General features: G+C 35.2%; 1 protein-coding gene across 3 annotated transcripts in view; it reads right to left on the bottom strand.

Annotated features, from left to right (window-relative positions):
- The window catches only part of WDR47 (WD repeat domain 47), a 62,416-nt gene that overhangs the window by 24,957 nt on the left and 20,823 nt on the right, over positions 1 to 16,636 (bottom strand). For 2 of the 3 annotated variants that reach the window (XM_010803263.3, XM_024990034.2), the window contains 5 exons: positions 14,783 to 14,949; positions 12,578 to 12,661; positions 8,011 to 8,116; positions 5,648 to 6,450; positions 1,128 to 1,251 (listed from right to left, as the gene is read on the bottom strand). In XM_010803263.3, the coding sequence (XP_010801565.1) occupies positions 1,128 to 1,251; positions 5,648 to 6,450; positions 8,011 to 8,116; positions 12,578 to 12,661; positions 14,783 to 14,949 (1,284 nt within the window). The remainder of the gene's footprint in view (positions 1 to 1,127; positions 1,252 to 5,647; positions 6,451 to 8,010; positions 8,117 to 12,577; positions 12,662 to 14,782; positions 14,950 to 16,636) is intronic. The other variant, XM_010803268.3, reaches the window with a different exon arrangement.

The following is a 16,636-nucleotide window of genomic DNA, read 5'->3' as shown; positions in this document are numbered from 1 at the left end:
AGTCAAACACAAAAAAAACTTATTCAACTTATTAAACCTACTCACCCTTTATAAGTGGGATATTATATATATGATAAAATCTGCACCTTATTTCACAATACAACTTCCTTTTCAAAGCACCACAGAAAAATAAACTAGAACTCTAAAGGCTTAGATAAGGTGTGGTGGTGGTAATGGTTGAGTTGCTAAGTCACATCCAACTCTTGTGACCTCATGAACTATAGCCTGCTAGGCTCCTCTGTTTATGGTATTTCCCAAGTAAGAATACTGGAGTGGGGGCTTCCCTAATGGCTCAGTGATAAAGAATCCACCTGTCAATGCAGGAGACAACAGGTTCAATCCCTGGTCTGGGAAGATCCCACATGCTGAGAAGCAACTAAGCCCATGTGCCACAACTATTGAGCCAGTGCGCTGGAAGCCCAAGAGCCACAACTTGCATGAAGCCCATGCACCCTAGAGACTCTGTGCTACACAATAAAAAAAGCCATCGCAATGAGAAGCCTGTGCACAGTAGCCAGAGAACAGCCCCCACTCGCTGCAATGAGAGAAAAGCCCATGCAGCAATGAAGACCAACACAGCCTAATACTTTTATTAAAAAAAAATAAAAAAGAATAGTCGAGTGGGTTGCCATTTCCTTCTCCAGGGGGTCTTCCCGAGCCAGGGATCAAACTCATATCTACTGCATTGCAAGCAGATTATTTTGCTGCTGAGCCAGTAGGGAAGCAGAGATAAGGTATTATTCTACATCATAAATGTCATAATTTCTTGTTCATTAAATCTACTTAGTAAAATATAGAGCACATATCTTAAAATACAACTTGGCTACTTTTAATATGAATTCAATTGCATGAATTCTCAAACATGCAGAAGGAATGTCAACTGTGATATTTTTAACTGTTAATAAATTCATACATTAAAAATGCTCTAAAATATATAATGATAACTAAAAAAACAAAAAACCTACAAATTCTTAAAGAAGGGAGAAATGATCTAATTAATAAGAAAACCTAGGTATTCTCTCTCCTCTGAAATAACAAAAAATTCTTTTAAAATTCTATCCAACCAAATAGTATTACTTCTTACAAAATGGATAATTCTAAAAGACCTGAGATGTAATAAACATTACCTCATTTTTTTCTTGCTTAGCTGGTCCTGGATTCTGTGCTCCATTTGCAGGCTCCTTTTCTGAAACTGAACTCTGGCCCAGGATTTCACTGCTGATAGGTCTCTGTGCCTCAACAGGTGTATCACTTCAGGGTAATAAATGAAAAAAAGAAGTAGGGGTAAAGAAAAATGTAATGTAGCTAAAGAAATTTTAATTTAAAAGAGGCATATTTAGCTTAAGTATATATAAAATGCACAAAAACAGATTTTAAACTTTACTTTTTTCTCTTAAGTACTATATGTAAGGGATTAAAAAAAAATAGAATGTGCTAATAATGAAAGAGCACTGGATTATTAAGCAAGGAGGGTAGGGACTCCCATCTAAAAGAGTATATGTGGCCTTGGGAAATCACTTACATTCTCTGTGGCTCAGCTTCATCTACAAATTAATAGGTCAAATGACCTAAAGCCTAAATTCTCTTAAAGAACTCAATCTGTTATTCTGTTATCCAAACATCAATTTTCTTTCCTCCAATATATTTCAATAAAAAGCTAAGAACAGCTCAGATTTTATTAAAAGGCTTTCTTCAATTTATTTGTACTTAACATAAAAGTGAAATATCTTTCAAGTATTTTTAATGTATACTAATTAGTAAGTTTGATGTCTTCTGTCAGGTTGTTCCTTGTTATCGTCTTAGGCACTGGCAACTTCTGCTTTTCATAGTTACACTGTTTAAAAATTTTAATAACTAACATTATCCAAAGATGACAAATACCACATTCACAAAGATTACCTATCAGTAACAGATACCATGGGAACAAGTACAAAAGTAAAGTGAATTTTGTCTTCAATTAATTTGATTATGAGATGACTTCATAATGGCCTCTCCAGGCATAAGTATGTAAGACAAATTAAAATAGAGGTCTAGGGTTTAGAAAAGCAGAGCTAGAGAGTCATCTTCACAAAGGTACATTAGGAGCCTAGTAGTCATAAATATCTAGACATATATACACACACATGCACCCTGAGGAGGAAGTAGAAAAGATCTGGGAAGAGTTTTCGGTTACAGGACTATGCTGTAAACTGCTAATGACCAAAGGAAAATGCATTTTAATCCAAAAGTAGAATCTGTAAGAATTATTAACTGTGTAGACAGATTAAAACAATTTTATAAAGTAACATTTAATTTTGCAATTTACACAACATTTCCATATACATTATCTCATTTAATCTGCACAGTGACCTGTAAAATAGATTAAAACTCCCATTTCACAGATGACTAAACAGACTCAAAAAAGGCATGTTCCCAAAACTGCATAGTTAGTAAATAAAGTTAGGACTTGAATCCAGGTCTTCGGACTCCAAATCCAATGCTGGCCCAAGTCTGGGAATAGATTTTTTTTTTTCCTGCAATTTAATTTTGAGACCATTATATTGCATAGTCACGGCTTGCATATTTCAACAGCTTTTTCTTCCTTTTTTGAGTTGCTTTCTGTTCAAGTCAAAATATATCCTTCAAAACACTACACACTCTTTTATAAACTTTTCCTGTGGGTTTTATCTTCTTCACCATAGTAACTCAATCATTATATCCTGGGGATGCAGCATGGTGCTAGGACAGAGTAGACAATTAAATATTTTAAAATAAGTACTGAATTCAAACATATATTACCACAAGCCAAAGTCTCTTTATGTGGCATTTTAACATAATTGATCTGAGCTACCCATATTTTCTAATTATTCTTAAAACATTTTTCAAAACCAGGTAAACTTTTTCCAAAATAAATTTTTACACTTTATCAACAGCCAAATAGCTCTTCTATAACATGTTATTTTAAAAAGCCTCTTGAAGAAAGTGAAAGAGGAGTGAAAAAGTTGGCTTAAAGCTCAACATTCAGAAAACGAAGATCATGGATGGCATCTGGTCCCATCGCTTCATGGGAAATAGATGGGGAAACAGTGGAAACTGTCAGACTTTATTTTTCTGGGCTCCAAAATCACTGCAGATGGTGACTGCAGCCATGAAATTAAAAGACGCTTACTCCTTGGAAGGAAAGTTATGACCTACCTAGACAGCATATTCAAAAGCAGAGATATTACTTTGCCAACAAAGGTCCGTCTAGTCAAGGCTATGGTTTTTCCAGTGGTCATGTATGGATGTGAGAGTTGGACTGTGAAGAAGGCTGAGCACCGAAGAATTGATGCTTTTGAACTGTGGTGTTGGAGAAGACTCTTGAGAGTCCCTTGGACTGCAAGGAGATCCAACCAGTCCATCCTAAAAGAGACCAGTCCTGGGTGTTCATTGGAAGGACTGATGCTGAGGCTGAAACTCCAATACTTCGGCCACCTCATGCAAAGAGTTGACTCATTGGAAAAGACTCTGATGCTGGGAGGGATTAGGGGCAGGAGGAGAAGGGAACGACAGAGGATGAGATGGCTGGATGGCATCACCAACTCGATGAACATGAGTTTGGGTGAACTCCGGGAGCTGGTGATGGACAGGGAGGCCTGGTGTGCTAAGATTCCTGGGGTTGCAAAGCGTCAGACACGACTGAGCAACTGAACTGAACTGAACTGAACATGGTATTAGTAGCCCTTTTGACACACTGTCCTTTCCAAGGGTACGAGCCCCGAAGGAGGGAAATTTGTATTTATTAAGCACCAAGCACGTGCTTACCACTCTGCTAGGAACTTTATCTCATTCTACAAGTCAACACCTTATTTTATAGAGGAGGTCACTGGGGCTCAGAGAGATTAAGTAGCCTCCCAAGATCATGCAGCTAGAAAATGGCAAAGCTACTATTCATACCATAGTCTGGCTCCAAAGACCATGTTCTACTCACTGTTCTACACTGCTTTGCCTCATAAGTTTCCCAGTTTCAGAGACATGACAGATGTTTTCTGGGTTATTACTACTGCTCAGCTAAAAACACATGTATTACTTACCTTTTAACAAGTTACATTTTACCCCTCTATAATGGTCTAATAACTTCACTTCTTTCCATCTTTATTCAGTCAATTCTCAATTACAGTACTTTCTTTACATAGGAAACAGCACATGTAGAGTCAAATTTGGCTAGCTTTTTGTGTTTTTTCTTTTTTCTTTATCAAGACAATCCCACTGGTGCACAGTTCCAAACATGCTATTCATTACATTGACCAAGAAGCTCCTATCATCTCATACACTCAGAAAAATGTCACCAGTTCCCCCAGAAGCTCAGCAACCCAGACAGCAAAAATTTTCTCTAAAGGGATTGAAAAGTCAAAGAAAGGTTTAAGATAGTCTCTACCAATATTCAAGATTCTCTATTCCTTTAGGATTTAAATAATAGGATGCCCTATATTAAATTATACTCATTCATTTTCATCACTAGATATCATCTTTATCTTTCAAATATAAAATACAGAGCAGTAAGATGCCTTAGGAAGTCACCCTAGGCTTTAGGAAGTCCCCTCACTTAACTGATCCTAGAATCCTCTCCTTTCTTTAAAAAACATTAAAGAAAATCACATCCACCATCCCCAACAATCTCACAGCAACTTAACAGAAAATGCTTCCATAAATATTTATCCTGTAATTCTTAAGCCTTAACTAAATATCTCCTCTTGTTTTAATTAGAAACAGAAATTCCAAGTCCAGTGCTTCTTCCTCAATACAGAATGCTGTCAACTATCCTATGTGAATAGTAAAAGTTCCCATTTTTATGCTCTTTTAGTAAATTTATTGCAGTCAATAGTAATGATTCATAGTATCAACTCTGAGAATAGGAAACCAGCCATGTGTCCCAATGGGATTCCTGGAAAACTGAGACAGGAAGTTTCTTAAGCCTTGATATAAAGAACTGCTAATCAGGAAATTATTATTTCATGCCAGATTTGAAAGAAAAACTGAGTGGTGGTTTTAACACTTAAATTCCTTATGTGTGTGTATAAATAAATAAATAAATAAATACAAAGAATTACTAAAGATAACTGGAAATAACCAGAGATTTTTATATATATACATATTCAATACAGTAGTATTTACAGGAAACTATCTACTCTCCTACAATAAGGAATTAGGTAAAACTATGATACAGTCATACAAAGGAATAATGCACATACCCTTAATCACTGACCTCAATAAACGTTTAAGAATATGGGAACAATTCATGATCTATCAAGCGAAAAAAAGCAAATTGTATGAAAATATATATAGCACCTTCTCAATTTTTAAAAACGTATTCATAGGAAAAACACTGGTCATCTAAGTGTGAGATTGTGTGGGATTTTAATTTTCTTCCTGATAATCTTCCATTTTCCAAAATTTCTTAGTATGTATTCACTGCCTTTATAACCAGCAAAATGATAATACAGGACATAAAAATAAAGATTTTCCTAGATAATATTATCAAAATTTTTAAAACTCCTTACAAATAAAGTTTTAAAGACTAACTTTCAACTAAAGAGACTTGAACATTTAGAAAACACACACACACACACCCCAATTAGATTATCTCACACTTACGGAGCTCTACCAATTTTTATAAGCAAATACTTACCGTTCAGGGGATTCTTCATAAATACTGTGACATTCTGTATTCTCAAGCATGAGACTTCTGCTGAGGTTTTGTACTCCTGGATAATGGAAGTTAGCAAAGGAGTGTGACATTGGAGAAGTTTTGTTCCCAAGGTCTGAGATTCTCTTATCGTGACTGGTCAGTCCACAAGTGAGGCCATCTAAAGCAGGATTCAGAGAGCGGGTCATATAGGCATCAGCTGATTGAGGCCTTCTCATTGGAGATGATGGATAGGGAGAAAGTTTGCTGATAAGAGGTGTCAAAAGATCAGCATATGCAGCTTTTGTGGGTTTTAGAAGTTTGTCAACATGAATATTAAGCATTTTCTGTTCAAAAGCACAAGAGAAGACCGAAGATGGGAGATTCTGGAGCCATGACAATAAACTCAGATCCAAATCATCACACCCATTACCACATAAGAGGTCAATTCCAAGTAGTACTTCACTTTCTGTAATTTCTTCTCCTGTTGCTTTACTTTGACAAAATTCTACACAGCATTCATAAAGTAGGCCCTTCATTACAAGCTGAAATAAACGATTGTTACTTGCTTTAAAACCAGCCTCACTTAGCTTCCTATCAGCAGGGATGAATTCTGCAACCATGATACAAGCCTCTTCAAAGCAGTGAACTCGTGCAGTGCTGGGATTCCAGTCCTTAAATTCAGCATGATTGGTCAAACGAGGCAAAGTCAAAAGCAAACAGAGCTTGCTGTAGTCATCTTTAGAAGGACAGTACTCTTCCAGGGCATGTAAACATTGCACAGCTTCTTGCATGGTAAATTCCAGCTGTAAAAAACAAAAAAAACAAGTGCTATAAAGAGAGCATATCCTATGAGATATGAAAACAATGAAAGTATTTTACTCAAAAATACTCTATAAACTTTCACAACTGTTCAATTGCAAAGGGATACACTGGTGTCAAAGAATACTCATATAATGGTGGGCTATATAACAACTTTCAAGTGAAGAATCAAAATGTTTTTCTACTACTAAAATAAAGATTTTAAAATTTGGTTATTAGCATATTAAACTTTTACCTAGAAAAAAGTAAGGTAATTCAGACTAATACTATCATTTTCAATGCATAATTTTTAAGACTAAGGATAATTAAGTTTTCAAGCAATGAAACTGAAGCATGCCAACATTCAACTGTTTACTATACCCTGCCATCACTCCAGCTTACTGAAAAAGCGAAAGAGCCATTCTCAAACTTGCCTTAGGACAAATGTGTGTGGGAAAGAAAGCAAATCAGGAAAGGCAACATCTACAGTTCACTTTTACAAAAATGGTGCAGATAGAACAAAAGGAAGCTTAGCTAAAAGACAAAGTAATTTGTACAGTGAATATTATCTTAGGATCATAAGCTTTCAGTGATGTAAAGAACTTCAGAAATTGCATAGCACAGCTTCTATATCTTACCTGTGGGGGTAGGGTGCAGATTTAACCTAAGTAATCCAGTTGATTAGTGACAAAGACAGAATGAAAATTCTTATTTGACTCATTCATATTCCAGTGTTCTTTCCACTATTTTTTTTTTTTTTTTTTTGGTCATGCCATTTGGCATGTGGAAGCTTAGTTCCCTGACCAGGGGTCAAACCCAAATCCTCTGCAGTGGAAGTGCTGAGTCTCAACTGTTAGACTACCAGGGAAGTACCTCTTTCTACCTTTAAACATCATTACCTGGCAAGCATTTCTCTACTATTTCAATGATTACTTACTAGCACTTAATAAAAGTTTCTTTGGTTTTGGATGCAACAATACTAATATTAAAACTTTAAAAGTAACTCTCTAACCAAAAAGAATTTAATATCATTAAATCTAAATTGTCATTAAAAAATAAACATTCTATTAAGAAACACCTCTGGGGAATTCCCTGGCTGTCAGTGGTTAGGGCTCTGCGCTTTCACTGCCAAGGGCCTGGGTTCAACCTCTAGCTGGGAAACTAAGATCCTACAAGTTGTACTGCACAGCCGAAAAATAAAGGGTTTTAAAAAAAAAAATCTCTGGATCAAAGAAAATACTGAAAAGACAGAAATAAGAGGTAAACATAATTCACTTCTGGGATAAGAAAAGAAGCAATGATATACTCATCAAGTCAAACATCTTCGGCTATCTAGATCACCTTAAACAAGAGGGGCACACACTCTCCAACCAAACAGCCGTTCGTGTGTATCATCTTTGCCTAAATCACAGAACAAATCCAGAAGCACTACAGATTGAAAGTACTACACCCGTAAAACAACAGATCTTGCCCCACCACCACTCATAAAAACTTTAACTCATGACACGAATCTTTTGTTTTAGTGAATAAAATACTTATGACTGAAACAAGACTATGGCGCAAACCTTCAGGAATAAAAATCTTACATGCTGGGGCTCATCTTCTGCTGACATTGCATTGTTAACACATAAAGCTTCTAAAAACTTCTGCTTCAGGATAATATAACGAAACCTGTGAAAAATAAAATATGAAACATTAAAATGATTAAAAGTTGAATTATAGCACAGGCTATAGTCCATGGGGTTGCATAGAGTCGGACACGACTGAGTGACTAACACTTTCATTGCCTTTCACTATAGCAATGTCAATGACTAAAAATGAAACTCAAGCTCCTAAAGCAAAATAGGCCAAGTTTTTCTTATAGGATCAATTATTCCTTTTAAAAAAGACTTTAAAAAATTAATTTCCCAATGTCTCATAAATCAAATGTATTTACTAGTTACTGTAAGTACCTTTGCTTTCAAAAAATTCTTAAAAATATCTTATAAGGCTAATCACACTGAAGCCCTGTGTGTGTATGTTCAATCACTCATAAGCCACAATTAAAAGATAGCAAGTAATCACAATTTAATACTCAAAGGAAGGGTTTTTATTTGAAATATTACTTCTAAGCAAACAAGTTTTTATGGAAGATGTCAAAACTCATCTAACATGAAATCAAAACATTTTATATTCCAAATATTTTATTTCCCAAAATATGTCTTTTCTTTTCAAACATGAGAAAAGTCTTATAAAAATGGAGATGAAAGGGTAGAATGAAATGAATAAAACTGCTAAAAAGCCATAAAATAACTGTAGATTTAAAATTTTTTAAAAGGTATTTTTCAGAGAGGGGAAAGGGAGAGTCTACTTGACTTGTCTATGAATCAAAAAATGTTGAGTGCCTTAAGCACTTTAAAGAAAAGTGTTTCTAAGGGCTGAAAGAAAATAATAATGAACCTTCACAGTCATTCTTCCAACCATTGTTATAACAGCAAATATAAACATTTGTTTTGCCAATAAAACAAAATCCCTGCCTTTAAAAAGAAGGGCATCTAATGAAAGCAACTCATCTAATGCACAGTAACAGATGACTGGATAAAGAAGTCATGGTGTGTGTATACACACACACAATAACTATTACTCAGCCATAAAAAAGAATGAAATAATGCCATTTGCAGCAACACAGATGGACCTAGAGATTGTCACACTGACTGAAGTAAGTCAAAGAAGGCCAAGTATCACATAATATCACTTATAAGTGAAATCTTAAAGAATAGTACAAATGAACTTATTTAAAAAACAGGAACAGAGTTACAGATGTAGAAAACAATCTTAATCATAATAGTGGGAAAAAGGGAAGAGGGATAAAGTAGGAGATTGGGATTGACATATACACACTACTATATATAGAACAGATAACTAATAAGGACCTACTGTTTAGCACAGAGAACTCTACTCAATATTCTGTAATGACTCACACAGGACAAGAATCTAAAAAAGAATGGATATATGTCTATGTATAACTGAATCATTCTGCTGTGTACCTGAAACTAACACATCGTAAACCAACTATACTCCAATAAAAATTTTAAAAAAAGAAGTCATATAAGGAAGTGGAAAACAAAAAATATTGCCATCTGCAAAAAACATGGATGGACCTAGAGAATATTGTGCTTACTGAAATAAGTCAAAGAAAGACAAATACTATGTGATAACATTTATATGTGGAATCTAAAAAATAACATAAGTGAATATGCTGCTGCCAAGTTGCTTCAGTCGTGTCCGACTCTGCGACCCCATGGATTGCAGCCTACCAGGCTTTTCCGTCCCTGGGATTCTCCAGGCAAGAACACTGGAGTGGGTTGCCATTTCCTTCTCCAATGCATGAAAGTGCAAAGTGAAAGTGAAGTCACTCAGTTGTGTCTGACTCTTAGCGACCCCATGGCCTGCAGCCCACCAGGCTCCTCCAGCCATGGGATTTTCCGGGCAACAGTACTGGAGTGGGGTGCCACTGCCTTCTCCCATAAATGAATATACGTATATACAAAACAGACTCACAGTCATAGACAACAAACTTGTGGTTACTAAAGTTGGTGGTGGGGGATAAGTTAGGGGTATGAGGTTAACAGATGCAAACTACTATCCATAAAACAGATAAGCAACAAAGATTAACTGTATAGCACAGAGAATTTGTAATAAGCTATAATGGAATATAGTCTGCAAAAATACTGAATCATTATGCTATATACCTGAAACTAACACAGTATTATAAATCAACTATACTTCAACTTAAAAAACAAAAAGAAGAGAATCATCTAAATAATTCCATGGAATATGTATAGGATTCAGCAAGGCTCTGGGTTTCCTGGGTAGCTCAGCAGTAAAGAATCTGCCTGTAATACGAGACCGGGGTTCAACCCTAGGTCAGGAAGATCCCCTGGAGAAGGGAATGGCAACCCACTGCAATATTTGCCTGGAGAATTCCACGGACAAAGGAGCCTGGAGGGCTATAGTCCATGGGGTCTCAAAGAGTCGGACACGACTGAGTAACTAACACAGAGAAAGATTTTGAAGGAGTATTAAACCAAGTCTACAAGGAACGGTGAGGGTCTTACAAGAACTGACTCTTGGAAGATGATCAAGCATGTGCTATGTAAAGGCAGAAGATGATGTAAGAAACAGTATTCCAGGTAAATAAACAATGTACAAAAGCCAAAAAGTATCAAATAGCATGAATTATGGAGAATCAGAAACTAACAGGAAGTTTCACTTCTGATAATGGTGGAGTAATTTGTATCTGGCTAACTTTTCTGCAAATAACAATTAAACCCTAGATAAAACCCCAAAATTATTTGAAAGCACCAAAAGGGAAAAAAAAAAAAAGGCTAGCACAACTAGAGGGAAGTCAATACATGAAAAAAGGGAACTTTAGGGAGTGAGATTGAAGGGTATAGGGCCTTCCAGTTGAGGTACTCCCCAATCCACACAGCGTGAGCTAAAACTCAAGCAGAAAGCTACAGTTTTACAGATTTTTGAGAAGTCAGAAAAAGGTCTGGTATGCCAGAACTGCTGAAAAGTGGCAGAGAGGGTAGGAGGATCCAAAACAAGAGGAAACCACAATGAACAATATATCAAAATCTACTATATAAACTGTGCCTAAAACCTTGGCCATACATAAAACTGAAGATGCAAGGGAGACTCCAAACAGCCCAGCAAAAGCAGCAGACTGAAGGTTAAATAACTGAGCAGAGATTTCAACTGACGTCTGTTAGGTGAGGGACAGACTTTGCATTCTGAGTATAACAAAGTATACTCCCTGTATGAATAAAAATCAATAATTTTCTAAAGAAGATAACGGAAATCCAGAGTTTCAACAATGAATACACAATGTGCAGAATATATTTTAAAAAATGATGAGACATGTGAAAAAAAGAGTGACTTACAGTTAAGAGAAAAGGCAATCAGTAGAAACTGAGCCTGACGTAACCCAGAAGTTGGAATTAGCAAATAAGAACTATTAGTGAACAGTTACTAAAAATAAGTTCAAGGACTTTATTGGGAAATATAGTCACAATGAACAAACAGGAATATCTCAGCAGAAAAATTAGAAATAAAAGTAAATTCTGCAACCAAAAAGTACAATATTTGAAATGAAAAATTCACTGTTTACGGGCAGATTACTAACTGAAGGAAGTGTCAATAAATGTTGAGGGTAAATCAAGACTAAAGAATACACAGAAAAAATGTTTTTAAAAAAGGAACAAAGCTTCAAAACTGTGGAACAATATCAATCTAATACTATATAATTAGAAGGAGAAGAGAAAGGAGCAGAAAAAATTTTTGAAGAAATAACTGCCAAAAACTTCTCAAATTTGATGAAAGACATTAACTTAGATCCAAAAACCTCAGTAAACCCCATGCAGGAAAAATACAAGTAAATCACTGCTGCTAAGTCACTTCAATTGTGTCCGACTCTGTGCGACCCCATAGACGGCAGCCCACCAGGCTCCCCCGTCCCTGGGATTCTCCAGGCAAGAACACTGGAGTGGGTTGCCATTTCCTTCTCCAATGCATGAAAGTGAAAAGTGAAAGTGAAGTCACTCAGTCGTGTCCAACTCTTAGCGACCCCATGGACTGCAGCCTACCAGGCTCCTCCATCCATGGGATTTTCCAGGCAAGAGTACTAGAGTGGGGTGCCATTGCCTTCTCCAAGTAAATCACACATAGGCACAATCAAACTGCTGAAAACCAATGACAAGGAGAAAATCTTGAAGGCAGCTAGTTGAAGAAGAAAAAAAGAAACATTATATACAAGAGAATTAAAAATAACTCTTTGTCAGAAATAATGGAGGTCAGGAAACAATGGAATGACATCTCTAAAATCTTTGTAGTATTATGAAGAAACAACTGCTTCAGATAGTCCCTTGTGATGTTTTATATACAGGCACCGTTGACTAATTTTATATATCAGATAGTAAACTAATTGAAGTACATGCAAGCTGTCCTCTAGAAATGCTCCAACTCAATGGGACTGAGGGTACTATGTGCTAGGAAAGCTAACAGTCTTGTTTTTAAATTTTTGTTTATTGCTTTGTCTTGCTACACTTCTACCAACTATAAGATACCAGAAAGTTTCATATGAAATCTTACCTTTTTTTGTCAAATTTTTCCATACATTCTAGAGGCTGAATGAACTGAAGAACTTCATCCCATTGGCCATCAAGGATTAGTTGCCTATATAAAGAAAAATCCATGCCTGCTATCAAATTTATGTTACACTAGTTAAAAGCAGAATAGATGACAAGATAGCATTAGAACATCACAAAGCAGGTAATAAGATTAATATTTTACTTGATTCCTTAACCACCATAATAAAATTAACTTTTCCCATAAATTATTTGTAACAACATATGCTATTTGAGAAGAATCTCTGAACCTGCACCCACTCCTAATTCTAAAATGTTTTTCTTCACCTATGTAAAAACACTGAACTAAATCGAAAAGTTTATTTATTTCCCCACTATTAAAGTTATTCTGTATTATTTAGGGGCCAGTGTGTAGGTGTGTCCCAGTCTAAGTCAGTGGGTCTCAACTTGGGGCAGCTTTGCCCCCTGGAGTCATCTGGCACTGTGTGGGGACATTTTTGGTTGTCACAACTGGGGTGTGACCAGCATTTACAGGGTATGGGTGAGAGGAACTGCTAAATATCCTACATCCTGCGATGCACAGGACAACTCCCACACTCACACAACAAGATGTTAACAGCACTAAGGCTGAAAAACTGCTCTAAATGTGACTTCAACATCTTGGAGGCCATCTAACTAAATTTAATATATACTAAAGTTTACATTCTGAGAATGAAAACAGTAATGAATAATACCAGGTTTCTCTGACTTAAGTGGTCTATGGGAACTTCCAAAAGTTATAAGGCTTTTAGATTACTGTTCTTTCTTAAAAGTTATTTCCCTACTTACACATTTTCAGAACAGAAAATTTAAAAAGGAAGAAACAAGCAAGAAGATCTACATAAGATTGTCAATTTTTAAAATTCTACAAAGAATGAATAGTAATAAAAAGCAATCACAATATATAACATAATCATTTTATAAAGGGACATTTTAACATTTAAAAAGTAGGAAGGATATAATTTCAAAGGTGAGCCCTTTAAGATGAATACATTAGAATACATTTAGTTTAATGAAAAATTTCCTATTCTTTAACTCTTTGCATTTCACCTTAGACCAGTAAAACTTCACCACAAACCAACGGGTTTCTGCAGAGGGATATCAGAGAGCCACTACTAAATTCCAGGAATAGCAATACTTGAAAGACAAAGCCCAAAGAATACTGCCTTAGTATTGGTTCCTGCTACACATTTCATTGACTAAGCTCCGTAGGGCTCAGTGACATTCATATTAAATACAGGGAAGTGCAATGAATTTAAATAAACTTTCCTGATATAATAAAGCTTTTTAAAAAGTTCCTTCTTCACGAGTTAGAAACACTTCATTTTCATTTCACAAAATGCTACATATCCAAGAATCTGTACTCCCTGTCAAGGACATTTGGTACCACATAAGCACAGAATACATCTCTGTCTGGAAATTTGGGTTTTTCTTTTTCCATCCAATTCAAGGAAGGATATTTTTAGCTTTCCATTTTGGCAAACATGTTAACTCCCTTTTGCTCTGCAATTCCATCTCCAAGAAACTTGTTCTAAGGAAATAATCCAAGATACAGAAAAAGTCATATGTATGAAAGATGCTCAGTAGAGCATTTAAGAAAACCTGGAAACAATTTAATTGTCTAAAAATAGGGAAATTATTAGGAAATTAAGTAAACTGAACAATTTAAAAGCAAAAATTTATAATCACACAGAGAATTCTTATAATGTTAATGGACAGAATAGGATACAAATTATAAAAGCAAAACAAAATTGCTGGTTTTTTAATATGCATCAAAAACTATGTGTGGACGTTGAGGTGATTTTTCTTATTTTTCTGTATTTTCTACAAAGAATATATTTATATGAGTATGTTTTATTTCTACAGCCACAAGAGATATTTCAGAAATATTTTAACTTTACAGTCTCTGATTTCTTAATAGAGTACCTTTTACATGATGCCACAACCATAATAGAGTTGTGACTCTTTTTAATGAATCTTTGGATCTTACTCCTGAAAATATTCTACAGAAAACTTTATTTTGTAAAGTCTCATTACAGAAATAAACCTTAAAAAATTATACTTACTTTTCATGATTATAAACACCTACCTATATTGTACCTATTATCTTATTAATACTTAACATTTCTTGGAATGAGCTACAAACCTTACAGTGATAATGAAATCGTACCTCAGGAAAAGCATATCATCAGAAAACAGGCCATTTATGACTCCACTTTCCTTCTCAAGGGCCAACATACTAATATGGAGCTTCTTTGAATTCAAGAAGTCTAAGATTAGCTTAATGATTTCGACCTCTTTTACATTCACTGTTTCTTCAGCCGTCATGTCGATAGCCTAAATATTAAACAAAATAAAAACAAAAATTAGTTCTACTGTTTTACTTCTAAGCATTATTAACTACATGGAGACTACACATAACAAGTTTCTTGGAAATAATTAGTACAGGTATTCAAAGTGAAATTAATGTAATATTTGTCAAAACCAAGTCATTCTTTGAGGTATGATATAGGTATAGCTATGATTTTTTTAAGTGTTTATCTTCGAGAGATATACATTGGAATTACAGATTGATATGAAGTCTGAGATTTGCTTCAAAATAATACAAAAGGCACATGGCAGGAAGTAAAGAAAAAATAATAATCATGACTATTAAAGTAGGGTAATAGGTAAATGGAGGTTCATAATATTTGCTATGGTCTGAACATCAGTGTCTTCCCAAAATTCATATGTTAAGTGATGGTATTAGGAGGAAAGACCTTTGGGAGGTGATTAGGTAATGAGGACAAAGCCCTCATGATTAGGATTAGTGCCCTTGTAAAAGACACCCCAGTTTTCCTGGTAGTCCAGTGGTTAAGACTCCACGCTTCTACTGCAATGGGCAACCAGTAGTTCCTAGTTGGGGAACTAAAATCCTGCATTGCCTCTCGGCATGGCCAAATAAAAATGAAAAATTAAATTAAAAAAAATAATAATAATTAAAAAGTAAGAGAGACCCCAGAAAGCTAGCTTACCCCTCTCTCTTAGGAGAATACAATGTGACTCAGCAGTCTGCAATTAGCAAGAGGTCTCTCACAGAACCTAACCATGCTAGCATCCTTATCTCTGACTCCCAGTATCTAGAATTGTGAGCACTAAATTTCTTCTATATATAGATCACCGAGTCTATGGTATCCTATTACAGCACCTCAGATGAACTAAGATAATATTATTCTGTCTACTCATACATATGTATAAAATTTGCAATAAAGAATATTTTTAAAGTCACAAATATCCAAACCATGTTTAGCTATGTCCTATATACTCATTCAATAAGCACTGGATATCTTTTCTTTGTGATATACACTGTCCTGTACTCACTCTGTCCTTAAGAAGTTTACAGAATGTAGCAGCAACATGTAAAATATTGTACTCTATACTTTGGAACCAAATAAAACAAGGCTGATTGAAAAGCGCAACTTTAAGTAATATTGGTACTATCAACATAAACATCAATATTTCAGTTCTTTCAAATCCCTTCTCTTACCTGTTAAGTCTGCAGTGATACAACTGAGCTCACAAGTTAATCATGAAGAATTAGAACTAAGAGGAATTCTGAAGAGCATTAGGTCAACATTCTCATTTTAAAGATGAGACCACACAACTTAAATGCCCTAAGTTGTTGCAGTTTTCAAAAGTCCAGGCTCAGAGCAATATAAAAGAATAGCAAGCTAAGGAGACTGGTTGCAAACAAACGTGATCAGATAAAACAGCATCTTTCCCACAGGACCAATTATCTTTAATCAAATGCACAGAAATATAAATATATACATGTATGCATACAGGTTTATTTTTTTCAATTTGTTTACTATTTTGACAATTCATTTCTTCATAATGAGAATTAATTACAATCATGTGGCAGACTAGAATGCTCATCAGATTAGTATATTTTTTCTCTTAGGTGAAGAAGGCACTAAACCAAGGACAGAGCACGGGAAAGTAATTAGGACTCAAATAAGTAATGACATCAGACTAAGCTAATCTC

This window comes from Bos taurus, chromosome 3 (assembly GCF_002263795.3).
Source record: "Bos taurus isolate L1 Dominette 01449 registration number 42190680 breed Hereford chromosome 3, ARS-UCD2.0, whole genome shotgun sequence".
NCBI classification, from domain to species: Eukaryota; Metazoa; Chordata; class Mammalia; order Artiodactyla; family Bovidae; genus Bos; species Bos taurus.
This window is presented reverse-complemented; position numbering and strand designations above follow the sequence as displayed.